This window comes from Xenopus laevis, chromosome 6L, assembly GCF_017654675.1.
Source record: "Xenopus laevis strain J_2021 chromosome 6L, Xenopus_laevis_v10.1, whole genome shotgun sequence".
NCBI lineage: Eukaryota > Metazoa > Chordata > Amphibia > Anura > Pipidae > Xenopus > Xenopus laevis.
Genome location: NC_054381.1, coordinates 5,781,454 through 5,809,055, shown reverse-complemented (window position 1 = coordinate 5,809,055; position 27,602 = coordinate 5,781,454). Strand labels below are relative to the sequence as shown.

The following is a 27,602-nucleotide window of genomic DNA, read 5'->3' as shown; positions in this document are numbered from 1 at the left end:
AATATATATATATTTATTATAGTTGCCAGGCATTGTGTAATGTAGTTATGGAATGACAAAAGATAGTGACATAGGAAAAACTAAGATTGAATTTAAATACTTTCATCTGCTAAAACCACAAATCGTATCCCAGGCGCACAGTATAGGGTTAGGCTTTCACTGTTGAATAAAGACCTATCAGCTGCTCCGGTGACCAGAGGACTGGATTATACTCCTACTGTTCTGTGTCCTCCCATTAAAATCCACTCAACCTTTCTCTTGGTTTCAGGTCCAGATTCTCAACAAGAAGATTGACCTGTCAAAAGCTTCAGCCAAATGTGGCTCAAAACCCAGTATGAAGAACAAACCAGGTAATGCCCTCAAACCGCCCAATGCCCTCAAACCGCGCAATGCCCTCAAACCGCGCAATGCCCTCTTGCATATCAATCCATCCAGTGCAATGATGTATCCGTAGCATCCAAGCATTACAGCTACAAGTGATGTTACAAGGTTGTAGCAGTAATGTTATAAACTACTGTCCATCATTAGAGGAGTGAAGACTTTCTTTCGGGACTTTTATTTTGACATCATACTTCTGGTGGTGGGTATAAGATCATCCAGTTTTCCAAATAGTGAGGGCGATGCAGTTAGTGGGAAATTTTGTTTCTCAGCAAGAAACTTGGCAATGTTAGACCATTATGGGATGACATGGCCATATCCGATGGTAAAAGTCTTCTTCTCTTGCCCTACATCACAGGCATGTGTTGTCAGCTCAAATTTATATATAAATAATATGTGCTTGTGCTTTTCCTAGGAGCAGTGGAGACAAATACTGGCAATTCCAAAAAGCAGGAGACAGCAAAGGAGACTCAGGAGGAGATTGTAAAAGTGAGATTTCAACTATCACCTAATCACTTGACTGTACTTAAAAAGCAGCTTAGTATAGGGCAGTGGTACCTGACCAGCGGCTCCTAAGCAACTTCTTGCTCAACACTCTCTTACATGTGGCTCAGTGGCCTCAAAGCAGGTGCCCAACTTTTACATTCCTTACTTGGACTCCTATATATTAAAGGGATTCTGTCGTGATTTTTATGGTGTCGTTTTTATTTCTAAATGACACTGCAAATAATTCACTGTACAATATAAAATGTAATTCCTGAACCAACAAGTGTATTTAGTTGTAATATTGGTGTGTAGGTGCATCTCAGGTCATTTTGCCGGGTCATGTGATTTCAGAAAGAGCCAGCACTTTAGGATGGAACTGCTTTCTGGCAGGCTGTTGTTTCTCCTACTCAATGTAACTGTGTCTCAGTGGGACCTGGATTTTACTATTGAGTGCTGTTCTTAGATCTACCAGGCAGCTGTTATCTTGTGTTAGGGAGCTGCTATCTGGTTACCTTCCCATTGTTCTGTTGTTAGGCTGCTGGGGGGGAGGGGGTGATATCACTCCAACTTGCAGTACAGCAGTAAAGAGTGACTGAAGTTTATCAGAGCACAAGTCACATGACTGGGAGCACCTGGGAAACTGACAGTATGTCTAGCCCCATGTCGGATTTCAAAATTTTATATAAAAAAATCAGTTTACTCTTTTTAAAAACGGATTTCAGTGCAGAATTCTGCTGGAGCAGCACTATTAACTGATGTGTTTTGAAAAAAACATGTTTTCCTATGACCGTATCCCTTTAAGGTTTACGTCAAACAGGGCTGCCTGCAGGCCGACATCCCACATAAGTCTTATAAGATAGAGAATCACAGTTCTTATTTAGCAGCCCGTAATAACTTATTTCATGCTTGTGTGACTCCCCAACACTTTTTTTATTTCATGTGTAAAATAGGTTGTGGGCAACTAGTACAGGCTGTACCTCTCATTAGACAGCCCCAATCTATCCCCTTTCTCCCATTTCTCCCAGGAGGTCAGCATTGCTCAGCAAGAACCCCATGTCGTCCCTCTATTGGGCATAAAAAGCATAAAAATACCAAAAATGGCACCCCATTTATATAGAGAGAACTGTATGACTGTAACTAGCCAATCACATTGTACATGCAGCTGTGCATTTTGTTTAATTGCCTCTGTTAGTGGCTCTACTAATGGGCTTTACTCTTACTGAAAATGACTTGTGTTTTTATCTGTCTCCTTTGATGGTGCTACAGGTAGTTGAAAGCCAAAATATTGGGGAACAGGACCTTCCTTCCCAGAACGGAGATCTAGTCACTCCCTCGGAAGTCCCGAGACAGGAATCACAGGAGAATGGGGTGGGAGAGAGAAGCCCAGCAGAGGGCGATAATCAAAGGGAAAGCTTCAACACTCTAATACCAGAGACAAGTAAGAGGACATGTACATTATAGCCCTGCTGTTTAATTGGAAAATGAGCTGTACCTCAGCCCCACATGAGTCCGTTCATCTGGACAATTATTCCAAATTTCATTGTGACAAACATAAAACCGGTACTTTTGTTTTTCAGGCATCTAACGATGAATTTGTGGTGTCCTCATCCATTTCCCACATTGTCCAATCTCATCCCCATAAAACTCTTGTCATGTGTTTTCCCTCCCGCTTGTTTTTCAACCCACCTCCGAAATTCGCCACACTGTTTTACTGCAGATTGAGACGCGCCCGAGGTGATGTCCTGTGAGGTGCCGGCGCAAGATGGACCACGGAGAAGACATCTCCATCTGAATCCCATGTCCTCCAGCCTATCAGCACTTAATCCTCCCCACATATCCCATCGCGTGTGGCTTAGTACCTCAGACTGCGTGGGCTCAAGCCACCTGATCATCACCGCTGCAGAAGCTGCTTGTCGCTTCCATAAAGTCCTCTCCAGGCTCTAACTGCCACTTCCCTGGCAAGGCTTGTGCTCCCATTTGACATTCTTTCTGCACTTTGTAAGAGCCGGACAAGCCTAGTCTTCTTAACTGTGTGTCTGGCTTAGCCCACGGCTCTCTGCTTACATAGGGTGTGATATTTATTTGCATTTTAGCTGCTAGTAGGTTTTAGCTCTTATCCTACAATCTCTATTTATATTCTTCTCTATCTCAATACATAGTCTGGGGCAGATAACAGGCTTGGAATTGGACCCATTTAAAGGGGAAATATTGCGAAAATTTAATTTAAGCTTCAGCATACTGAAATAGGAAACTTTCTAAATACGATCAATTAAAAATTCTGTACCGTTTCTGATATAATCAAGTTTATATTCACTATTCCTCAGCATCTGTTTCTCTTCATTCTCTTTTCATTCAGGAGTTGGGTGTCCGATGAATATATATCTTATAGGGGGTATATGTGCCTTGAAGACGTATTAGAGCTCAATCACCAGAAATCCTATCTCTTTACATGCAGAATTTGTGCAAAAGGCAGTTATTTTGTTATATTTTGTCTGTAATGGAATCAGTTATATGATTGAGCTCTAATTCATCTGCTAGGAAAGGAGCCCCCCTATAAGATATATTGGATCTAACTGTCAATGAATATCTGACACCCAACTGCCGCATGAAGACAGAATGAAGAGAAACAGATGCTGAGAGAGGAATAGTGAAGATAAACTTGATTATTTCTGAAACAGTACAAAATTTTTAATTGATTGTATTTATCTTATTTCGGTATGCAGAATTTTCATTTTCACAAAAGTTCCCCTTTAATTGATTGTATTTAGAAAGTTTCTTATTTCAGTATGATGAAGCTTATATTACATTTTCATGATAGTTCCCTTTAATGAATTTACGGAAATTCCCGTACAAAGCAGAGCCATGAATTAGAGAAGAGATGGCACATGGGAATTTTCAGACGCATCCGATTGGCTATAGCCGGGGCCTATGGGTTTGCAGCCCCTCTGTAACAGGCCGCTTGCCTTCCCCTTTAAGCCAGAGCCATGGTTAAGAAGCTAGTCCTGACCGTGTGATTTCAATCGCTCCGTGACACCATCCCCATTGCAATCTCGCCTTCCTAGTGTTGTTATTTAATATTAATAATAATAATAAATGTTAAGTATATGAATATATATAAATATGCACACGTCTTGCCCGTAGACCTCAGAGCCGTTGTTGTTGTAGTGGGAATTGGTGTGTATCTACCAGTGTACCTACCATTGCGATGAAGGTCCCGTATCTGTTGTTCCCTTAGCGCTGATCAACATATCGAGCTTCGTGATTTTTTTTTTTTCTCGTTCTTTCTTTTAATCTCCTGTAGGCGGGTGCATTCATTTAATTGGATGATAGTGGAAGGGGGGAGGAGCAAGTTGTCATGTCTCGCAATGGAACCAGGGTCTCCATTGTGTTGGATTTGTGGGTCTGTGCATGTGGGTTTCTGGGTAAGGGATCGGGAAGATGGAGGAGAAGGGGGTGGGATCAATTTTAGTTTTAAACGTGTTTGGTCGGGGTCGTTTACATCCAATCCTGACGCCAAAGGAGACGGTTTTAAATGTATGTTTTCTGCTCAGAAACTAGATAAGGAAAAACTTCCAATGTGACGTAAAGGAAGCATTAATCCAGAATACGGAGGGTTAAGGGGTTAAACGTGTTTTTTCTTTTCTCTATGATTGTGGTTTGAATTAACCTTTTTATGTGCTGTGACACTAAACCCAATGGTAGGATGTAAATACGCTGGCTATTCTGACAAACCAATCACAAGAAGCATTTAGGTTGAGAGTGAAGGCGGTGGCTCTATTGGGGGGGGGGGAGACTGGAGCCAGCGGGGGAGGGGAGGAGAGAATGTGTGGGAGGGGCTTGAATAATGAAGGTGTGTTCCTCTGGGGGAGGAGCTTACCTGCTGCCCGCAGTCCGTACCATCAAACAGCTCTTATTGCACTTGTATTTTTTTATATATTAAAAAGTTTGCATGATTTCTAATAAAATGTCATTAAAATGTAACAGAACTTGATTCAATGGTCTGATAGTTCTCCATCTCTTTGCTCTGAATGGGCCCTCGTCTGCTTAGAAACGACTACCTGTCTGTCACCATTAGCCATTCTGTGTTTCACTAGTCACTTGTACCCTCCGTATCCGTGATCTCCTCCTCCTCCTCCCCAACGGCAAAACTGACTAGAATACAGTGAATACGTTCACTCTCTTGTAAAATAAAAGGATATTATAAGTCACTGAGGAGTTCCATGTCCAACCAGTAGCTCGCGAGTAACATGTTGCCCCCCAACCCCTTGGATGTTGCTCTTTGTGGCCTCAAAGCAGGGGCTTATTTTTGAATTCCAGGCAAGTTTTAATTGCATAAAAACTAAGTATAGTGCCAAGTAGAGCCTCCTGTAGGCTGCCAGTCCATATAGGGGCTACTAATAGCCAATCACAGCCCTTATTTGGCACCCCAAGGGACTTTTCATGATTGTGTTGCTCCCCAACTCTTTTTACATTTGAATGTGGCTCACGGGTAAAAAAGGTTGGGGATCCCTGATATAAAGGCACGGGGCCAAACGCAGAGTGTTTTTATACAGGTCATGGAACTCAGAGGTGACTTCTAATATCCTTATATTTTACAACAGGGGGTACTTTATTTATTATAATACACACGTTTTAGTGAGTCATGTGACAGAAATGACATCACTCAGCTCCGATTATAACTGATGACATCACTAAGCACCGTTAAAAGGATATTCATGGTTCCTGTGTATTGTAGTAACAACAATAATAATAATAATAATAATACAGAGAACTGATTGGGAATGTTCTGCCTGTGCCGTTTGCATTGGAAGTTTGTTCCGGTGGAACATCCAGAAAAAGTGGCTCGACATTAAGGGGCAGATTTATCAAGGGTTGATTAGTCCATTTGAATTTTCAAGTTTCAAAATTCGCACATTCAAATTTTAATCGCCCTATTTGAATGTAAATTGGAATATGAGATTTATTACACCTCAACCATCTTAATTCAAATATTCGCCTCCTAAAACCTGCCGAGTTCATGTACAAGTCAATGGAAGAGGTCCGCTGAGCCATTAGGAGATGTTAATAGTCAAACTGAAATTTGAGGGGAGAAAAATACTCGATCCGTAAAAAAATCGAATACAAATGAAATTTTTGGATGGGACCATTTGATGGAATATTGGAGATTCATTTGTTCACCTGTGAGTTAACTTTTAGTAAGATGTACAGAGGGATAGTCTGACCCCCCCATTTGAAAGCTAAAAAGTCAGACGATGAAGGCAAATAATCTGAAAGCTATAAAAAGAAATAATGAAGACCAATTGAAAAGTTGCTTAGAACTGGCCGGTCTATAAAATACTAAAAGTTCACTTAAAGTTGAACCACCCCTTAAAAAAAAAAAAAAACCTCCCAGTCGAATTTTGAGTATATTTGAGTCCGAAAAAATTCACATGAATGTGACCCTTGATAATTGGGCCTGTAAGTGCTTCTCAGTATCTTCCTGCAGACTATTGGCCATAGAGGGAGAATTCGTTTAGTCTTCCACCTACTGACCTGACAAATGTACTGGCCCAAGTCTCATTGCCCAAATGGCCTCAATCTCTGCTCTAACCAACTGCCTCTAGTTCCTTCTACACCCACATATACACTACAGCTATGGGACCTGATATCCACAATGCTCGGGGCCTGGGGCTTTCCAGATAACGGATCTTTCTGTAAATTGGATCTTCATACCTTAAGTCTACTAGAAAATCATGTAAACATTAAATAAACCCAATAGGCTGGTTTTGCCTCCAATAAGGATTATTTACATATTAGTTGGGATCAAGTACAAGCGACTGTTTTATTATTAGAAAGGAAATAGTTTTTTCAAAAATTTGGATTATTTGAGTCTATGGGAGATGGCCTTTCTGTAATTTGGAGCTTTCTGGATAACGGGTTTCCTGATAATGGATCCCATAGCTGTACTAGTGCCTAAAATAAGGTGCACAGTTTAGTATTGGCAATCTGACAAATCACTGCACTGACCTCACACACAATGTAATTGGCACAAACCTCATACACAAGTCACAGCCGGTAGTTTCACTAGTGAGTGGCCCCACCTGGTTTTGAAAATAGATCGATCTATTCTACTCTGACCCCCCACCTCCAGCCTTTCATTTGTCTCTAGAGATGCCCATCCCCCTGTCTTGTTACCCGCCCTCTTGTCTTGTTACCCGCCCTCCTGTCTTGTTGCCCACCCTCCCGTCTTGTTGCCCAACCCCATGTCTTGTTGCCCACCCTCCTGTTTTGTTGCCCGTCCCCATGTCTTGTTGCCCTCCCTCCTGTCTTGTTGCCCAACCCCATGTCTTGTTGCCCACCCTCCTGTTTTGTTGCCCGTCCCCATGTCTTGTTGCCCTCCCTTCTGTCTTGTTGCCCAACCCCATGTCTTTGTTGCCCACCTTCCTGTCTTGTTGCCCGCCCTCCTGTCTTGTTGCCCGCCCTCCTGTCTTGTTGCCCAACCCCATGTCTTGTTGCCCACCCCCATGTCTTGTTGCCCACGAGCCCATAGTTTCCCTGATCCTCGTTGTGTGTAATGTTGTTGTACTGGGCAATATACTTGTCTCCTGGCACATCCTGCTCATTCTCTCAAGGGGAAATCCAAGATATTGGGACAGTTTTCCGCTATTCAAGTAAAACGAGGAACCTAATTGGTTAATGTGCTTCGCCCCAGAGATCCCTAAGGAAATGATCTAATTGGGATCAGGGATCTACTGGCTCAACATTCCACCTCGACCCAATACTCTTCCTTGTAACTGGGACAGAAGTGCTGCCGTCATTGTGGGGAAGAATGAGAAAGAAATAAATAAATGGGTGGGAATGGGCTCAGTGTCATTAGTATTGGGTTTTATTGAATTTGTTCCCATAGAAAATAAACTTTATATAGAAGTAAGTCTACGGGTAAATCAGAGAGTTCTGGGCCGAGTCTTTTGGTTTCTGTCCCTCCAGCCCGTGGCAACCATTGGCCAACACATTGATCCCATTCCCATCTGCCCCACGTTCTCCTCGTCTTTCCCCGTGTCTGTAAATCTCCCAGGATCCATTGCTTCATGTGATACAACATATTCCCTGCCTGTTTTATATCCTGAACTGTCAGACCATTCCCTGCCATATTGTAGCCTTCATGTGGGGCTACTGGTGATGTCACCAACAGGGCGTGGTTAACTAATCATGTGTTTCATACTAACTGGCAACCAGCAACTGCCTGCAACAAAATGGCCTCCTCTGCTGGGAATGTTTTGTATCCCACATGATTTTGTTTGTTAAAAAGGCAGCGACAATAGTGACTGTTTTATTCACAACACTGTCCCCTCTCCACTGCCCCAAGTGGAATCACAACCCACAGGGAGCACAATGTTACTGGACCAATGACTTCTCTGCAGGGTGAAGCCGATCACAGGAATCCAAAGAAATGGGAATGTTTAGGGCAGTTATTTGTATTTTGGGCTCCTAAGATTTACAAGGATGTTTTAGTGTCGCAGTGTTTTCTGTCTTTAAAGTAAATTTTCATCCATTTCCCAATGGGCAACAGAGGGACTGACCAAAGTGGGGAGCATGACATTGTTTTGGGGAGACTCACTAATAGAAGGCTTTCCATTGGATAATATAATTCTATGTATCAGCGGATTGTTCTCGGCTTATGGACATTAGACCAGGGAAGGACAAAACATGAATGTGCTGGTGGGTAAAGAAGAAACAGTAGAAAGATGAAGGGTCAGAGTTTGGATTTAATGGCTGAGCCAGGGATAGACCACTAAAATGGTGTCTTGGGTGATGGAACTTGAATGTTGACTATTGGGCCAGAAATGTGTGTGGCTTGAATGTGGCTGTTGATTAAGGGTGGGAAAGAGCTTGTGTATGACTGTTGAGTAAGTGCAGAACAACTTGAATGGTGGCCATTGATCCAAGGAGGGACTGAGCTTGAATGGTGGTCACTGGACGAGAGAACAACAGAGCTTGAATGGTGGCCATTGATCCGAGGAGGGACTGAGCTTGAATGGTTATCATTAGGCCACAAATAGAGCTTGAATTGAACTGTAATGGCGGGAAAGAGCTTGAGTAAGACTGGTTGGTGGGCAAGTGTGGAACAGACCTTGAATGTGGCTGTTTGGTGAGAGTAATGGAGCTTAAATGGTTGTCAATTGGGCCGTTAAGGGACAGAGCTTGAATGGTGACTCCTGGGTGGGAAAGGGACTGAACGTAACACTGAATGTGATGGCTGGACCAGGGAGGGGACATTACTTGAAAGTGACCTTTAGGCAGGGGGCACAGCAAGAATGGTGGCCACTGAGGGACAGATCATGTTCCTGACTGAGCCCCCCACTCATTATTTATTTGTTTATTTTTATCATGTTCCTACTTTTGCCTTCTGATCACTTTATTTTGTCTCTAAGGAGATTCCTCTTCCCACCAGTATTTCCAATTTCACCCTGGTAACGACTGTATATAGTCTGCAATAAAAGCCTCTAGATGTCAAGCTCTTGTGCCGTGTTTTCTCATTAAACAATATTGCCCTGGTACCTACAGTATGTGGGGCTATCACTGGCGCTTCTACTTGTGTAGCCGGGGGTCAGACTTCAGCACTGAGTCGGCCTGTGGGGTTCCATGACTGACTGACATCAGTGGGTGCCCCACCTTAAAGGAAATCACCGCCCAAAATATGATCATTATCAGCTGCTTAAATATAGGGGGCTCCTTTTGCCTAGAAGATGTATTAGAGCTCACTCTATTAAAATCACCAGACATCATGTCTCTCTACATGCAGAATTTGTGCAAAAGGCAGTTATTTTGTTCGATTTTGTTTGTACTGGAATCACTTATTTGAGTGAGCTCTAATTCATCTGCTAGGAAAGGAGCCCACCTATAAGATATATTGGATCTAACTGTCAATGAATATCTGACACCCAACTGCTGCATGAAGAGAGAATGAAGAGAAACAGATGCTGAGAGAGGAATAGTGAAGATAAACTTGATTATTTCAGAAATGATGCAAAATATTTAATTGATTGTACTTAAGACAGTTAATTATTTCAGTATGAGGAAGATTGTGCCTTTATATGGTCACAGAACAACCCCTCAGTGACTTCTAATATCCTTATCATTTACAGTAGGGGGTACATTATCCCTTATAATACATGAGTGATACTCAGAGTCCCCTGTATAACTCAGCCTGCAGCCTTGTGCCTTTATATGGTCACAGAACAACCCCTCAGTGACTTCTAATATCCTTATCATTTACAGTAGGGGGTACATTATCCCTTATAATACATGAGTGATACTCAGAGTTCCCTGTATAACTCAGCCTGCAGCCTTGTGCCTTTATATGGTCACAGAACAACCCCTCAGTGACTTCTAATATCCTTATCATTTACAGTAGGGGGTACATTATCCCTTATAATACATGAGTGATACTCGGAGTTCCCTGTATAACTCAGCCTGCAGCCTTGTGCCTTTATATGGTCACAGAACAACCCCTCAGTCACTTCTAATATCCTTATCATTTACAGTAGGGGGAACATTATCCCGTATATTGTGTCTGTATCTGCCTGAATATATACTGGAAAGCTCCCTGTGTTTAGAGCAGTATTGAGCTAGAATGTTTATTGCGCCCCCTTGTGTCGGGTTAGTGAAGCACCAGTGCACATTTACTATAGAATCGAGTTTAATAAACAAAGTAATAAGTTATATCAATATCTGTACAAACAATTACACTACATTCACTTGGAAACAGTCTGTAGCAAAATAAATATCCTTTGTCAAGTGCTCAGAACGTTCTGCCATTGCAGTAACTTCACCTCTCCAGCCGGAACCCTAACTCTGACTCCAATAGAACGAGCTCAGAACATAAATACAGAATTCCAGAATCTGATGCAAACTTCAGCTCGTCGGCTCTTGCAGAACTACAACTCCCAGCATCCTCCAGGATCAAGCACTTTTGGGTGTACGCTGGAGATTCAAGGCTTTTCAGTGTTAGTGCAAAGAAGAAGGACTTGCTGCAGGGCCGGTGGGTAATTCTCCTGCAGGTTTAGTAACTAAGTCTCTCCTATAGGGAGGCCTGAGACTGTTCATATTTCAGTAGTGGGAAACGCGAGTGCAAATCATTCCTCAGGGAGGGTTTCCGCTCTGTCCCTAAAGCTGTGAGCGGTGCTGTTCAGAAGCTGCACCAATATGGAGATCAGATGCTCGTGCTCCGCTTGTTCTTGTGCAGGGAATTCTGGCAGCTCTTGGCTCAAGCTCCGCCCCACCATGCGCGTCAGGGCCAGGCGCAAATCATTCAGCAGCGCAATAGTGCGACGGTCACTTTCCACCTTCAGGAGGTCACAGTCCGACAGGCTGATCACCAGCTGCTGCCCCCAGTCTGTAAGGGACACATACGGCCTGTCACATAACATGGCTTCTTACAATCACTGATTGGTTGCTATTGGTTACTGCCCAGGTGCAAACTTGCCCAGTAATAATACATGGGCCCCTCTAAGTAAATGTAGATAAGGTGTGCTTCAAAAGCGGATTAAGCTCTTTGCAGCCCCGGGTGCACGCCGTACCCCCTGCCAGGGCAAAGTATACATGTAGTAAATAAAGCAGCAGCACTCCGGTATTTTTGAAAATCTGTAAACCTTTACTTAAATGCCATAGGCAACGTTTCGGGCTACGCAGGCCCTTTGTCAAGCCATCCATGGCTTGACCAGTCTGACCAGCAAGTAGTCAAGGAAGTTGTCAGGAGAAAGAAAGAGGCTGATGTTCTTCTGCTTAGGAAAGATGTGAGAAAGGTTTCTAATTTTATTCCTAAGCAGAAGAACATCAGCCTCTTTCTTTCTCCTGACAACTTCCTTGACTACTTGCTGGTCAGACTGGTGGGAAACTGACCAGCAGGTGGCGCTGCTGTAACAAAATTCATTCATATTAACAGTACATGTATCCCTTAATATCTTGGAATTAAAACAAAATAAAAAATGAATGTAAATTACAAAAAGGCTTAGAATAGCCCCCTCATCAGTTTTACATTCACTTATTTTTAAGGTTTATTTATCCTTTAATTACTGGAAAGAGAGCACCCAGACATGAAATTGGGTGCTGGAAGCTGATTGGTCCATCCCAGTAACTGCGGGTAAAGTGGCATACGGCCCAGGCAGGAGGGCCCACACATATACATGTACCAACCTTATACAATAAACATGGGGGTGCAGGGGGGGTAACATAACCGAGAGCTCAAGGGAATTGTAGAGGAACTTGCCTTTGAGAATGACGGAGCTGTCGGCCAATAGCAGCACGGCCAGGGGGTGCACCATGGAACTGTCCCGCACAAAGACGCTGCCGCTGGACTTCACTGCCTGGAAATAAGTGAGCCACGGGCTAGTGAGGTGCTTCTCATCCCCGAGTCCAGAAACAAGAGAAAGTTTTTGCTGGAGGATAATATTCCTGGTTCCAATAAAGTCCCAACTCTCTCAGATAAATCTAACAACCCCCCGACACACCTACACTAACCTGTTAATGGTGGTCCTGTGGAGGAGAACAGCCCCTTCCCTCGTCTTATACAGGAGGCTGTTGGGCTTGAATTTCCCTTTGGTGACAAACCCGCGCTTGACCTGGGGACAAGGAAGAGGCAGAAGAATAAACGATGAATGTGACGTTTCAATTACACACAGTTAAAGGGGCCACGTGATACCCCAGGACTTACATGGACGAGGTTTGGGTAGAGCCCAGCCAGGAGCACAGCCTTCACCAGCTCATTCTTGTGGCTAAACTGGTTGTACTGGGAGTTCTGGTCTCTGCACTCGGAGGCATCAGACACAAGGAAGGCATCGGACACATTGGAGGAAAACTGTGAGATGAGACCTAATGGCATCGGCAGTAAAAGCAGAGAATCATGTGATCAAGTAGGTCCCGCCCACACGTGGCCCACAGGTATTACATGGTGATATTTTACACACTGGCCGGAATCTGCGTTTCCCTTAGAACCGAGCAGAGAAGCATCAGAAGACACTTCTGGCATCAGTAACTTAAAGGGATCCTGTCATGATTTTTATGGTGTAGTTTTTATTTCTAAATGACACTGTTTACACTGCAAATAATTCACTGTACAATATAAAATGTCATTCCTGAACCAACAAGTGTATTTAGTTGTAATATTGGTGTGTAGGTGCATCTTGGGTCATTTTGCCTGGTCATGTGATTTCAGAAAGAGCCAGCACTTTAGGATGGAACTGCTTTCTGGCAGGCTGTTGTTTCTCCTACTCAATGTAACTGAATGTGTCTCAGTGGGACCTGGATTTTACTATTGAGTGTTGTTCTTAGATCTACCAGGCAGCTGTTATCTTGTGTTAGGGAGCTGCTATCTGGTTACCTTCCCATTGTTCTGTTAGGCTGCTGGGGGGAAAGGGAGGGGGTGATATCACTCCAACTTGCAGTACAGCAGTAAAGAGTGATTGAAGTTTATCAGAGCACGAGTCACATGACTGGGGGCAACTGGGAAACTGACAATATGTCTAGCCCCATGTCAGATTTCATAATGAAATATAAAAAAATCTGTTTGCTCTTTTGAGAAATGGATTTCAGTGCAGAATTTGGCTGGAGCAGAACTATTAACTGATGCGTTTTGAACATTTTTTTCCCATGACAGTATCCCTTTAAGCTTTTGCCATTCTGTCAGGCTGCCACTGGGACCCACCAGTTTGCTCCTGTTCCACATTTATGGAATTAGACGCGTTAAACTCTTGAAGAAAGATTTCTATAAACTGTGATGTTCCATATCCCCTTTATATCAGAGGCAGGCACTTTCAGGCAGCAGTGTAGTAAATATAAGGGAGCCAATCAGATAAAGGGTTGGACGTACCTTGGATGAAGCGCAGGGCCCCGGGGGAGAGCGTGTGGGTCTCTAGGAAGTTCTCCCGGGCGGTGCCATTTCTCTGACTCAGAACCTCTTCCCATCCCTGTAAGGCTCGTACATACGCCATGTGATCACTGCACGACTCTCCGCTCAGGGACTTCTTTGCCTAATAAAGAGCAGAGACTCATCTTATAGGGACGTAATAAGTGACCAAAACCTTCCCTGCACTCACTGTCTATAGACTGCACTAAACATCTTGCCCCATCGTTATTTGCCCCATTACAAACCACCCTGGGAAAGTAAAGCAAATATCCACCCCCAGTAGTTAATGCTTGTGGGGCTGCTCTCTTCCCCAGGGTCAGGTTGGCGTGGTGCTTAGAAGCAGAAGGGTTTGCCATATTGAAGGCGCAGAGAATACAGAATAAAGTATCTGGATGGTACAAGAGCTCCCTCTAGTGGGCAAGGTTCCACCAACATTTACAATAGAAGGAGCTAAAATCTCAGATCGGGGTTTTCATCGAGACTCTGTGTCGTATCCACGGGAAAGAGAACAGCCCAGAAGCATAAAATCAGAGCTCTGTAAATACTGGGGGAACACAGAGTCCATGAACACGGGGGATTTCCAAGAGTCTCATCCCAAATGATCCCAACTGTTTAGTGTTCAGAAGTCGCACACTCACTCTGTTGACCTGCGCTCTATTCTGCAGCCCACTCTGGAAGGGGTCTCTGGTGAGACAGGCAACGATGATGAGCAGGGGGTGGAGGCAGCGGAAGATGGAGGCCAGGACGATGGCTTTGGCCAGTTTGGGGTCAGTGGAGATGTTGGAAACTCTGTGGCCCAGTAACGTCAGCTGCTCGTCACTATTCAGCACCCCTACAGACACAAAGGGAAATATATCCAATAGGTCAGTTAGAGGGGGGTCACTTCCTGGTCTGACGTCAGCAGAGAGGAGTTCCCCACGGGACTAGAAAGCTTTTTTGGGGGTGACGTCACTTACGGATTTCCTGCAGGAGTCGCACTGCATCAGCAATCGCATGGGGGTCTGGACTTTCCAAAGCTTGAGACAGGAACTCCACCGCCTGCCCCCGTAAAGAATAACAGCCCCCAGTCAGAGAGCGAAATCCAACACCCAAAGCTACTGTTACCCATAATCCTCTCTGGGACCCTGAATGCCTCTGCAACTGCCACTTGTCTCACCGTCATCTCCGGCACATGAACCTTGGCCTGCAGTACCAGGCTCTCCAGGGGGGTGCGCAGGATTTCGGGCAGCTGGAAGGAGGCCATTGATTGGTGCTGCTCACGGGTGAAGAGGTGGTAAGAGAATCCCGGCTGACACCGCCCGGCTCTCCCGCGTCTCTGAGTCACATTCGACTTGGACACCCAAAATGTCTCCAAACAGGAAACCTGTATCGACACAACCAGGAATCTATGAGTTACACAGAAAAATGAGTCCAAACTGGAGAAACCAGCTGCCCCCCCCCAAACCACTCAGTGACCCCCCCTACAGCAACATATGAGGCACCTTAGTCCTGAGGTCATAGCGCTGCTCCTTCTGTCTCCCGCTGTCAATCACATGAACAATGTCATCAACTGTAACCGAAGTCTCAGCGATGTTAGTGGCCAGGACAATCTTCCGGACTCCAGGGGGCGGGCGCTGGAACATGCTCTGCTGGTCCATCATGGGAATGTTTGAGTGAACTGGGAGAGAGAGAGAGGAGAGCAGATATACGTTGGAATTCTCCTCCCTGCATAAAGAAGCCCTAGGATTTGCCCTGGTATAAAGCGTTGATTCCCTGTACTTATTGCCCCTGGGCTGCTCTCTTTCCCATGATCAGACAGAGGGTGGAGCTTAGTCTGAATTGTAAAGCCAACTGGAGTGCTGTCCCATTGGGTCGGTCTTTGTGGTCTGTACAGAGTTAATGTAAGTTGAATCTTGCTCCCTTGGAACACAGAGATGAAACAAGTAATGCTGTAGGGCAGTTCCATTAATAGAAATATCTGACTGTATGTTGGACCCAGTGCAGCCCCTGCAGTAACTGAATGGAAGTGGCGCCCTCACCTGGTAAAATGAGGAACTTCTCCTTGGCTCGATGCTCATTCTCCTCCAGTCTCTGCTGCACCCCCCGAATTTCCTGCCAGCCGGGGAGAAAACAGAGAATCCCCCCTAAGGAGAAAGATAGAGAAGGAATGATGAATCTGTGTTCCCAAAACACTACTGTCCCCCAAAAGCCCACGCCCCCATGGATGGAAGGAGGAGCCTGCAGGTCAGTTAGGGTGACATGTGCTCCAGGCCCGGACTGGCAATCTGTGGGTTCTGGCAAATGCCAGAGGGGCTGCTATAAGGTGCCATAGAAAGTCACTATTTAGTGGGCTGTGGGGGCTGATTGGGCCTCTGTGTACTTGAAATGTCAGGGAACCTCATTGTTACCCCCTATGATTAGGCTTCTGGATGGTTGGTTTGTGTGCGAGGGAGGAGCTACAAGAGGAGGATCACTTACCTGGCGGCCCATTGTCAGCAATATGTTGTACGACACTGCTGATCAGATCCAGGTCAGGTGCACATTCCTCCATATTGGCCTGTAATGGGGGAGGGACAGACAATTGGCTACAGAGGTGCAGTTCTGCCTCATTAAACAGACAATTTAACCGCTTTTATTTATACAGTTAAATACAGAGCGCGCGACAGATGGAGCCCAAGTGGCCGTACCTTAATGAGCTCATCAGCGCTTCTGCCCAACATGGCGGCAACATCGTCCAAGTAATTTTCCTGCACCGGATACATAAATCCCGGCACCCTTATAATGGGGCAGCCCCCGAAATACCTGGATATTCGCTCATTATCCCCAGTAGCGCTCATTAGCACCACCTTGAACTGCGGGTTCTGCTGCTGAACCTTCTTCAGGAGGATGAGGAGAAAGTCTGTGTTGACGTCTCGTTGGTGCACCTCATCCACCAGAACGTGACTGACGCCCTCCAGAGTGGGGTTGCTCTGCAGTTTCTTTAGTAAGACCCCAACGGTGCAGAAGAGGAGGGCCCCTCCGCGGGGAGGCAACATACTTCTAGTCTGACCTGGTAGCCCACATTCCTGCGTGTGGAAGTGGCCGGCCAACTCCTTGTATTTACTGCACTCAAAGGGCTCATTCCTGGGGCCCAACAAGCCAAGTTTCTGTGGGAATCAGATCCATGTTGCAGTCAGGCCATTATTCACCTCTAGAAACACAAGGAATGTGACTTTAAATGATTCATATTAAATTGCTGTACTGAATCACGGTGCAAAGGCAGCACAGCAGTGGTGGGCGGAGCTTATAGTTACTTCTTGTACTGGGAAACAAAACTCCTCCCACAGTGACTCAAGCTCCGGGGAGAGATGATGCTCCATGTCTATAGATTAAGAGGTTAAACTCAGATGCTCCATTGAAGGGGGGGGTCACTGGGAACATTAGTAAATCTCACCATGTGACTAATGGAATAAGAGCCGCCATACTCATCCCTCATACCTGGAATATCTTACAGGCCATGTCGGCCACCTGTCGCTCTGCGTCGATCTTCTTTGGCCCACGGGCCTCGATTTCCATGTGTTTGGGCCATTTTAGCCGCAGCGTCACTTTCTGGCAGTAACATTTAAAGAGACAGTGTTAGCAGATAACGATCCCACTGAATCTGCAGCCTGAGCCTTAATAGTTATGAGTTGCTTTAGTTTCGCATCGGAGGGCTGGAATTTAAGGATCGGTTTATTTAAATGTATATTTACTTATGTATTTTGATATTAAACAGCTGACAATTAGGGAGAGAACTGTGCAGAGATCTTTTTGCATCATAAGAAACTTTACTTCCCCTTTAAAGGATCACTGTATCATCTGACATGCACAATGGACAACACTGCAGTGTATTTCCCTCCTGTCTAAATAGATTGTGGCTCCCCCCAAGTACAAGCACCTGGCAGTTTCCTGATGCAAAGAAGCACTGCATTTACCTGGTCTCCATGGTAACCAACAGAGAAGTAATTAGCGATACTCACATTCTCGCCGGCGCTGCTGCGGTGGATATAAAGCAACGTGTCTCTGGTGTGGGACGTCCTTAGGGCTCGGGAGATGACTCTGTTCAGCAGGGACTTGGGCTCCGAGAATTCCTTCAGCAAACCCTTGGCTTCTATGTACAAATCAGAGGGGTGTTTATTATGGGGCACATCCAATGACACAATGATGCTGCAGTGGAGGCAAATTTACCCCACAGGGCTGTTCCTACTAGTGGGGTCTCGTTATTTCCAGTCCCACCCACAAGTTGCTGAACTACAAACACACACAGCCCCTCCAGCCCTCGCTGAAACCACAACTCGATCCTACACCCCCAACTGCTCTCATATAAATGTTATTAGCCCCGCCCCCAGCCACGGTATATATTACAGTGTTTGCCCCTCTGCTTACATTATCTCTGGACTGTACCAATGCACAGGACACAGGGGCTTTATATAAATAAATAAATATATACCCAGGACTAAAACAAATCAGTAGCAGAATGTGGAACAAACTCCATCCTGCCAGTAGGTGGCGCTGTGTGACAGACAGGTATAAATGCCACTAACACATGCCAGGATACCCCATACACTAACACTAAAGGAGACTGAACCATTTCCAGGGGCACAGGGGTAGCAGACTGAACCATTTCTAGGGGCACAGGGGTAGCAGACTGAACCATTTCTAGGGGCACAGGGGTAGCAGACTGAACCATTTCAAGGGGCACAGGGGTAGCAGACTGAACCATTTCAAGGGGCACAGGGGTAGCAGACTGAACCATTTCTAGGGGCACAGGGGTAGCAGACTGAACCATTTCAAAGGGGACAGGGGTAGCAGACTGAACCATTTCAAGGGGCACAGGAGTAGCAGACTGAACCATTTCAAGGGGCACAGGGGTTGCACACAGAACCATTTCAAGGGGCACAGGGGTAGCAGACTGAACCATTGCAAGGGGCACAGGGGTTGCACACTGAACAATTTCAAGGGGCACAGGGGTAGCAGACTGAACCATTTCAAGGGGCACAGGGGTAGCAGACTGACCCATTTCAAGGAGCACAGGGGTAGCAGACTGAACCATTTCAAGGGGCACAGGGGTAGCAGACTGAACCATTTCAAGGAGCACAGGGGTAGCAGACTGAACCATTTCAAGGGGCACAGGGGTAGCACACTGAACCATTTCAAAGAGCACAGGGGTAGCAGACTGAACAATTTTCTATAGGGGCACAGGGGTAGCAGGCTGTACCATTTCTATAGGGGCACAGGGGTAGCAGACTGAACTATTTCTAGGGGCACATGGCGCTGGGCAGTAGTGAAGTCAGTACAGTGGCTGCCAATGGCCTGTGTATATGGGTGACATATTCCTGGCACAGTGGCTTCTATAAGATGCCAGGAACTCTGGGTCCCAATGTTCTGCTTTGGAGGATAAATGACAAGATCACGGGTCACACTGGGGGTAGGACAACGAATAAGATAATATTTCTTTATTGCCCTTATTGTATAATTGCCCTTCATACAGACACATGGGAATAACATTGGACAGTCCCAGCATGCACTGGGGGTAAGGGTACCTGCTGGGGTCAGAAGTCACCTGACTGAGCAGAGGGAGAGCCCTGAGACTTGTCCCTAAGGGAGAGACAGTGGGAAGGGGCAGAGGGTACAACAGGGGCCAATGAATGATTTGGGGGGCAAAGCGCTAATGCCATAGAGACCCCAAAATAAACTCCACTCCCAAGCGCCTGACCTGGGCACCTTCACCCCAGTAGCATCACTCACCTCTCCCCATGTCTCCCGCGGCCTCTGCCCCACACTCCTCCTCCTCCCGCCTGAGCGGCTCAGCCTCAAACTTCCCCGAGGAGCGCAGGCGAATTGGCTGCCCAGGGACTCTGCTCAGGAGCCGGCGAAGAACAGCATTGACAAGCCAGGGAGCCGCCATGTTTGCACAAGAGAGAGCGAGAGAAGCGGCAGGAGCGCGGCGCAACAGCGACAAAAGGATGATAAGCGGCCGCCTGAGGTATTGCAACTGGGAAACAGCGACACAAGGATGATACGCGGCCGCCTGAGGTATTGCAACTGGGAAACAGCGACACAAGGATGATAAGCGGCCGCCTGAGGTATTGCAACTGGGAAACAGCGACACAAGGATGATAAGCGGCCGCCTGAGGTATTGCAACTGGGAAATAGCCCCTGGGCCTGGGGCAACGCTTAGCGCTGGGCTGCAACCAACGTTATACAATGGCTCATTCTAAACAACTTTACATTTTTCCTTTTTTATCGTTTTTTAATTATTTGCCTTTCTCTTCTGACTCTTTCCAGCTTTCAATTGGGGGTCACTGACCCCACCTAAAAAACAAATGCTCTGTAAGGCTACAAATGTATTGTTATTGTTACTTTTTATTACTCCTCTTTCTATTCAGGCCTCTCCTATTCATATTCCAGTCTCTTATTCAAATCAGTGCATGGTTGCTAGGGGAATTTGGATCTTAGCAACCAGACTGCTAAAATTCCAAACTGAAGAGCTGCTGAATAAAAAGTAAAATAAGTCAAAAACTACAAATAATACAAAATGAAACCCGAATACAAATTGTCTCAGAATATCCCTGTCTACATCAGTGACCTCCAACCAGTAGCTCGTGAGTAACATGTTGCTCCCCAACTCCTTGGATGTTGCTCCCAGTGGTCTCAAAGCAGGAGCTTATTTTTGAATTCCAGGCTTGGAGGCAAGTTTTAGTTGTATAAAAACCAGGTGCACTGTCAAACAGTCTCAATGTAGGTTGACAATCCACATAGGGGCTACTAAATGGCCAATCACAGCCCTTATTTTGCACCCCAAGAACATTTTTTATGCTTGTGTTGCTCCCCAACTCCTTTTACTTCTTAATGTTGCTCACGAGTTCTAAAGGTTGGGGATCCCTGCGCTACATCATACCAACAGTTAATTTAAAGGTGAACAACCCTCTTTAAGGAAATACTTAGACCTGGATCTAGCAGAGCATATGATTTTATTCTAGGGCAGTTAAATTGAACAATATTAAACTCACAATTAAAGGGATTATCTTTTAGTGTGCTGCAGAGTGATACTTGGACAATTTGCAATTAGTCTTCATTTTCATGTTTTGGGTGTTTTTCTGTTTAGCTGTTTGTTCAACAACTCTCCAGTTTGGCTATTTTCGCAGCTATCTGGTTGCTAAGGTTTTTTCTTACCCTAGCAACCAAGCAGTGGTTTAAATGAGAGACTAGAATATGAAGAGGAGAGAGTCACAGTAAAAATAAAATTGTAGCCTTGATTTTGTTTTGGCTTCTGGGGTCACTGACCCCCCCCCCCATTTGAAAGCTGAATAAGGCACAAGGGTGTGTGAGTCTGTAACACTCGGTGTGTGTGTAGAAATCTGGGGAATTATAGTTTAATAAGAGCTAATTATGTGAAGAACCTTTGCCTTAAAGGAGAAGAAACCCTTTAAGAAAATAAAAACATACCCCCCACCCCACGTAGACCCCCCTCCCTCCAGGAGTATAAAGTATGGGGCACTTCCCCGGGGGGGGGAGTACAGGTTTTTTTTTCTACAGGGTTTCCTTCTCCTTTAAGGGCAGAGATACATGTGGAGATTCGGGGAGATTAGTTGCCCAGTGACAAATCGCCACTTCTTCAGGCAACTAATCTCCCCGAAAAGCCTTCCCGCTGTCTAGAATGTAAATCGCCGGTGGGATAGCACTCGGAGCGCTTCATTTTCTGAAGTTGCCACACAACTTCGGGCGACTTCGGAAAACTAAACGCTCCAAGTGCCATCCTGCTGGCGATTTAGATTGTAGCCGCCAACTGATCTCCCCAAATCTCCACGTGTGTCTCTGCCCTTAAACATATTGCGACTCAGTAGACAAGAAATCATAATCTCCCCTTCCCCTAAATAACTCCTCTAGCCGGGAATATAAATCCCCTTTGATGGTGGAATAAAAGGCAAAGCCTCTTCCAGGAACAAAAAGCAGGTGCAGATCAGATCTCATTCCCTGCTGAGAAACACACGGAGCTGGAGGCTGCAGATTGCTAGGCTTTAAAGGGGAAATAAAGGAAATAATAAAATGTAGCTGTAAGCAACTTCCCAACACGCCTGGGAATAGGGGCAGACAGAGGAGAAGAAAAATACCCCTTGGGGCAGGGACACACTTCGTTTTCCAAAGTTGCTCTGCCTGGGTTTGTCTATTTTCTAATATATCATTGCAACTGAAATCAGTGTTTGTTTATCCCTTTCTATTCTCTGGTTCTGACTCCTGAAGCAATGTAGCAAAGTCAGGTCTCCTCCAGGTCAGTAACACGTGTTTCACAAATCAGAAGCATTTACCTTTGTTAGTATTGGGGGTATGACAATTCACAGCAAAGAGAAAGCTCCCCACGGTGTAAGTTTATTCTAAGATAAATTTATTTGTTTGGGGGAGGGGAGTGGGAATTTTAGCGACAAAACAGACTCATTAGAGGTGAGAAGATTCTCACAAACACCCTGACTCCATGGTGTGAATAGCCAGGAATAACTATGTTATTATTCTGCCTTAGTAACCAATTACATACTGGCTCTCGCTGCAATTTTGCTCTAATTTGAATATACAAACTGGAATGGGCTTTAATTACTACTCAGGAGTTTTATTTAACATCATCTTTCCTTTGCAACCCTGTGAAAACAGAGCCTGTGCAAGAACTTAGACCTGCAGGGTAACTGCTTTGTGTATAGCATTAGGCTAATGTATCCAGTGCTGAAAATATATAAACTTGTATACTGAGGGTTAGTTTCCCTTTAACAGTGCTATTAAAGGGGGTTGTGTACCTTCAATTTAACATTTAGTATGATGTAGAGAGGGATATTCTGAGACAGTTTGCTATTGGTTTTCATTTTTTATTAATTGTGGCTTTTGATTCGCTTTTGATTCAGCAGCTCTCTAGTTTGCCATTTCAGCCAACTGGTTGCTAAGGTCCAAATTCCCCTAGCAACCATGCACTGCTTTGAACAAGAGACGGTATTATGAATAGGAGAGGCCTGAATAGAAAGATGAGTAACAGAAATTAGAAACTACAATACATTTGTAGCCTTACGGAGCATTTGTTTTTAAGATGGGGTCAGTGACCCCCAATTGAAAGCTGGAAAGAGTAGGAAAAAGAAGGCAAATACTGTAACTAAAAAACTATAAAAAAAACGAAAAAAATGAAGGCCAAACAATGCCATCTTTCTTCCTGAGCCCCACATGGCCTTTACCCCTCTCTTACTCAAGCCTACTAGCCTCTACCCCTCTCTTACTCAAACCTACTGGCCTCTACCTCCTCTTACTCAGACCTACTGGCCTCTACCCCTCTCTTACACAGATCTACTGCCCTCTACCCCTCTTACTCAAACCCATTGGCCTTAACCCTCTCATACTCAAGCCCACTAGCCTCTACCCCCTCTTACTCAACCCTACTCCCTCTTACTCAGACCTACTGGCTGGCCACTACCCCTCTCTTACTCAAACCTACTGGCCTCTACCTCCTCTTACTCAGACCTACTGGCCTCTACCCCCTCTTACTCACACACCCTCTTACTCAGACTTACTGGCTGGCCTCTACCCCTCTCTTACTCAAACCTACTGGCCTCTACCCCTCTCTTAGTCAAACCTACTGGCCTCTACCCCTCTCTTACTCAAACCCACTGGCTTTTACCCCTCTCTTAATGAAGCCTACTAGCCTCTACCCCCTCTTACTCAAACCTACTGGCCTCTACCCCTCTCTTACTCAAACCCACTGGCGTTTACCCCTCTCTTACTGAAGCCTACTAGCCTCTACCCCCTCTTACTCAGACCTACTGCCCTCTACCCCTCTCTTACTCAGACCTACTGGCCTCTACCCCTCTCTTACTCAAACCCACTGGCCTTTACCCCTCTCTTACTCAAACCTACTGGCCTCTACCTCCTCTTACTCAAACCTACTGGCCTCTTCCCATCTCTTACTCAAACCCACTGGCCTCTACCCTCTCTTACTCAGACCTACTGCCCTCTACCCCTCTCTTACTCAGACCTACTGGCCTCTAACCCTCTCTTTCTCAGACCTACTGGCTTTTACCCAACTCTTACTCAAACCCACTGGCCTTTACCCCTCTCTTACTCGAGCCTACTAGCCTCTACCCCCTCTTACTCAAACCCACTGGCCTCTAGCCCTCTCTTTCTCAGACCTACTGGCCTCTACCCCTCTCTTAGTCAAACCTACTGGCCTCTACCCTCTTTTACTCAAACCTACTGGCCTCTACCCTCTTTTACTCAAACCTACTGGCCTCTACCCCTCTCTTAGTCAAACTTATTGACCTCTACCCCTCTCTTACTCAGACCTACTGGCCACTACCCCTATCTTACTCAAATCTACTGGCCTTTGCCCCTTTCTAACTCAGACCTACTGCCCTCTACCCCTTTCTTACTCAAACCTACTGGTCTCTACCCCTCTCTTACTCAAACCTACTGGCCTCTACCCCTCTCTTACTCAAACCTACTGGCCTTTACCCATATCTTACTCAAGTCTTCTAGCATCTACCACCTCTTACTCAGACCTACTGGCCTCTAGCCCTCTCTTTCTCAGACTTACTGGCCTCTACCCCTCTGTTACTCAAACCTAATGGCCTCTACCCCTCTCTTTCTCAGACCTAATGGCCTCTACCCCCTCTTTCTCAGATCTAATGGCCTCTACCCCTCTCTTAGTCAAACCTACTGGCCTCTACCCCTCTCTTTCTCCGACTTAATGGCCTCTACCCCTCTCTTTCTCAGACCTAATGCCCTCTACCCCTCTTTTACTCAGACCTACTGGCCTCTACCCCTCTCTAACTTATTATTAGCTTTATAAATCTCTGGCAGCCAGTAGGTGGTATTATACTCCAATTTGCTGCAGCCCATGGGAACGTAGCACAGAGGGCACCACAGTTCACTAGAATTGGGAGGGAAGGGAGCAAAGAGTGCAGGGGGCTGGACATGCTGAGTAGAGTAACATTACATTATAAAAGCCCTACCTTCATTAACAGTCTGGCCCTTGGAGGAGCTTGGAATGCTGAGAAGTATGACTTAAAGTGACCCTTCAGAGCACCCAGCTGCCCACGGGGGTCACACAGAGAAAGTGCTGAACTGCAAGGCTCACAAGCCAAACTGAGAAGCAACAAGATCATGTGACACGGCCAATGCCGAATCATGAAATGACGCAAAAAGGAAACCGAAAAGTATTTTTAGCCCAACTGTGGTTTTCTGTGGGCCAAGGGACATGCCACAACTGCCACACGTTCTACTGTCAGTTTTTTTTGAGACCCATCTACCTGCCAGTCTCAGTTCTCCCTCCCCCATGCAATGATTGGGAGCCTTTAGAGAGGGCACCACGTGGGTGCAAGGCTGACAGTTAATGCTACAGGTGGAACCAGAGGTCGTGTACGGCATTTCTGCAGCTTCACTTGCTGCTGTTCCAGTGGTTGGTCAGTAATGCAAAGGCATGCATGTGTAATTTAAAGGTGAACAACCCCTTTAAGCCTCCTCTCAGTCCCAGTGGCTTCCTGCTCATTGTGGGATTGTGGGGTCAATAGTTTCCCAAGGGGCCACTCACACTTCCCCAGTAAGGTGAGTGTGAGTGGCACATGTATATGACACTATGGCACATGTATAGGCTGGGCTCCAGGGCAGGACAATAAGAAAACAATAACAAAGTCACACTGCAGGTTACACACCTAAACCTGGGACTAAGGGAAGAGCCTACTGCTGCTTTAAATGTTACAGTGGAAGTTATACCCCACATGCTGGAGTACTTACCCTTTAATTAAAATGTCAACCAATGAGACATGAGAATACCCTACATAGTGCAATAAACTTACATTTTCCCACAATGCACCACTTTTTGCAGCTCAGCCCAGTGGTGTACTGGAAAGTAAAAGTCACACTGATAAATTCCATTTGCACCAATCAGGAAAGGGGTAGTATATGGGCAGGACCTCGGTGGTACCCCTATTTGTGCTTCATTCACAGGGTGCAAGCTGGGGCCCCAGGGGTTCCAAGTGCTTTCAGACAACAACAAACACTTTTATCTGCAGATGACAGTTTCCCTTTAATATTGAATATGTAATGTGATTGTAGGAGTGAAAGATTCAGAGTATAATAAGGTTATTGATACACAGGGCTCCCATGATTGAGCACAGGGTTACACTGACCCCCCAGACACAATATTCTGGGATTTATGGGGGGGCAGGTTAGGTGTCAGATTTGTCTCAACTCCGTCACCTTCTGTCCCTCAGTCACACTGGGCCAATCACTGTGTAACACGAGAACCCAAAACACAATGAGCTCCTGGTTCCCTCAGTGATATTAACCCCGTCACTCCCTGTCACTCAGAATGGAATATCCCTATCCCAGCTCTGGCATTTCTATTGGTCACTGTAACATGAGACTTTGGAGAAAAGACAGAGAATATTTGAGAACAGAGTTGTTTCTGGGGGGTACAAAGAAGAGAGGTCATTTGTTTGGGAACTATACAGCTCAGAATTATGCTACTCCCAGGGACCCCTCTATACAGCAGGGAATGTGCTACTCCCAGGGACCCCCTCTATACAGCAGGGAATGTGCTACTCCCAGGGACCCCCTCTATACAGCAGGGAATGGTGCTACTCCCAGGAACTGTGCAGAAACACAGTGTGCAGAGGGGATACAATGCAGGAAAAACACATTACAGAGGGGAAGCAGCAGTGAGAAAGGAGCTAAGAGCAGTGAAAGTGCATCTATGCAATTGGTCAGTTGTGGAACCTGCCATTTTCCCAGTGATGCTCATCCCATAGGCAGAAATATTCCATATAATATTCAGTCATATGCTCTGTATCCACAGATGAAAGGCAGTTGCTGAGCATTTTCCCATGAAAGGACAGCGCAGCCCCCGGCCCCTGCTGTAAAGTGATTTCCCTGATTTCCCCCTGATTTCCCCGATTCCTCCTGCCCCTCCCTGGGAATATGCCTCGTCAGCAACCTCAGCTGCCCATCCTGGGACCTGATACAGTTAATCATCTATTAGTGCAATTTGCCCAATTTCCTCTTTGCTAATCAATCTCCCCGACACTAATTGCACTTTCCCCGACAGCTTGTGCCGACATGTAGCTGAGGCTGAAGGAAGACACATCAAGTCTGACCCTTTGCCATTCATTACTGGATGTCAATCACTGCAGAGAAAGGCTGACATGGGCCCCCTGGCACCAGTACTTGGTATGACCCAGAAGAACCCATACACACACACAGACAGGGAGAACTCAATCACAGGTCTACACAACATCATGACTTATAATTCCACCCCCCACAAAAATAGACCAATTGCACATTGTCTTGGGTTCCAACTGTCTCAATACTAAATGAGGGTCATTTCAGGGGACTTCGTCTCTGGGCCCATTTGTCACCTCCAAAAGACATTCTGTGTCTGCTCAATGTGGGGTAGAAACATTATTATTATTAAACACACACCATGCAAGAGTGCTGAGCAAGGGCCCCACTAAAAGGCACAAAAGGTTAGAGTGCAAGCTTGGTGTAACCATGTCAGTGTTTTATATATATATATAAAAGAGGGAGCTGGAGGGCATGTGTTGTGCCCAGGCAGGGAGAATAGACAAGGCACTGGCACAAGAGATAAAGAGTCAGTAAAAGAATCTTCTTCCTGTCCATGAGTTCAAACTCCAAACCAGTCTCACTGGAATCACTGGAATTCCTCCTCGGGGATGGGCTTTGTGCTAAAACAAATATCTTGGGGTAAAACAGCAGCATTTTGATTCAGATTCTTTGGAGGTTTGTTTAATCTCATGGCAGAGGCACATCTAGAAGTAAAGGCGCTGGGGGTACGGGGGGGCTTATCTGTTGCTCCATGAGATTGAGCTTC

General features: G+C 45.7%; 2 protein-coding genes across 19 annotated transcripts in view; one reads left to right on the top strand and one right to left on the bottom strand.

The window, feature by feature from the left end:
* map4.L (microtubule associated protein 4 L homeolog) overlaps nt 1-3,153 on the top strand; it is a 129,184-nt gene extending 126,031 nt beyond the window's left edge. For 11 of the 15 annotated variants that reach the window (XM_018266382.2, XM_041565353.1, XM_041565355.1 and 8 more), the window contains 4 exons: nt 269-350; nt 794-867; nt 2,131-2,302; nt 2,442-3,153. In XM_018266382.2, the coding sequence (XP_018121871.1) occupies nt 269-350; nt 794-867; nt 2,131-2,302; nt 2,442-2,449 (336 nt within the window). In that variant the 3' untranslated portion in view covers nt 2,450-3,153. 15 annotated transcript variants of the gene reach the window in all.
* A 7,372-nt stretch (nt 3,154-10,525) lies between these two features.
* Nucleotides 10,526-19,736, bottom strand: LOC108718677 (ATP-dependent RNA helicase DHX30). Of its 4 annotated transcripts, none has more exons than XM_018267017.2 (15): nt 19,493-19,736; nt 17,725-17,855; nt 17,204-17,314; nt 16,414-16,872; nt 16,205-16,283; nt 15,766-15,870; nt 15,229-15,404; nt 14,904-15,110; nt 14,704-14,785; nt 14,386-14,579; nt 13,712-13,871; nt 12,557-12,714; nt 12,364-12,464; nt 12,113-12,252; nt 10,526-11,239 (listed from the first exon to the last, which is right to left on the bottom strand). In XM_018267017.2, exons 1-15 carry the CDS (start codon nt 19,650-19,652, stop codon nt 10,980-10,982), a joined length of 2,523 nt encoding a protein of 840 aa, XP_018122506.1. In that variant the 5' UTR covers nt 19,653-19,736; the 3' UTR covers nt 10,526-10,979. The 4 variants fall into 4 exon arrangements, 2 of the variants coding, with proteins under 2 accessions (XP_018122506.1, XP_018122507.1); XM_018267018.2 differs by having other exon boundaries at nt 17,725-17,852; XR_005961741.1 differs by having other exon boundaries at nt 11,187-11,239; nt 12,113-12,281.
* Nucleotides 19,737-27,602: the final 7,866 nt, after the last annotated feature.

Coding starts and splice junctions, on each gene's coding strand:
- LOC108718677 (XM_018267017.2), bottom strand. CDS start 19,652: ATGGCGGCTCCCTGGCTTGTCAATGCTGTTCTTCGCCGGCTCCTGAGC. Junction 15,871..16,204: donor TGCTGACAATGGGCCGCCAG/GTAAGTGATCCT, acceptor CTTTCTCCTTAG/GGGGGATTCTCTGTTTTCTC. Junction 12,253..12,363: donor CACAGGACCACCATTAACAG/GTTAGTGTAGGT, acceptor TTCTGGACTCGG/GGATGAGAAGCACCTCACTA.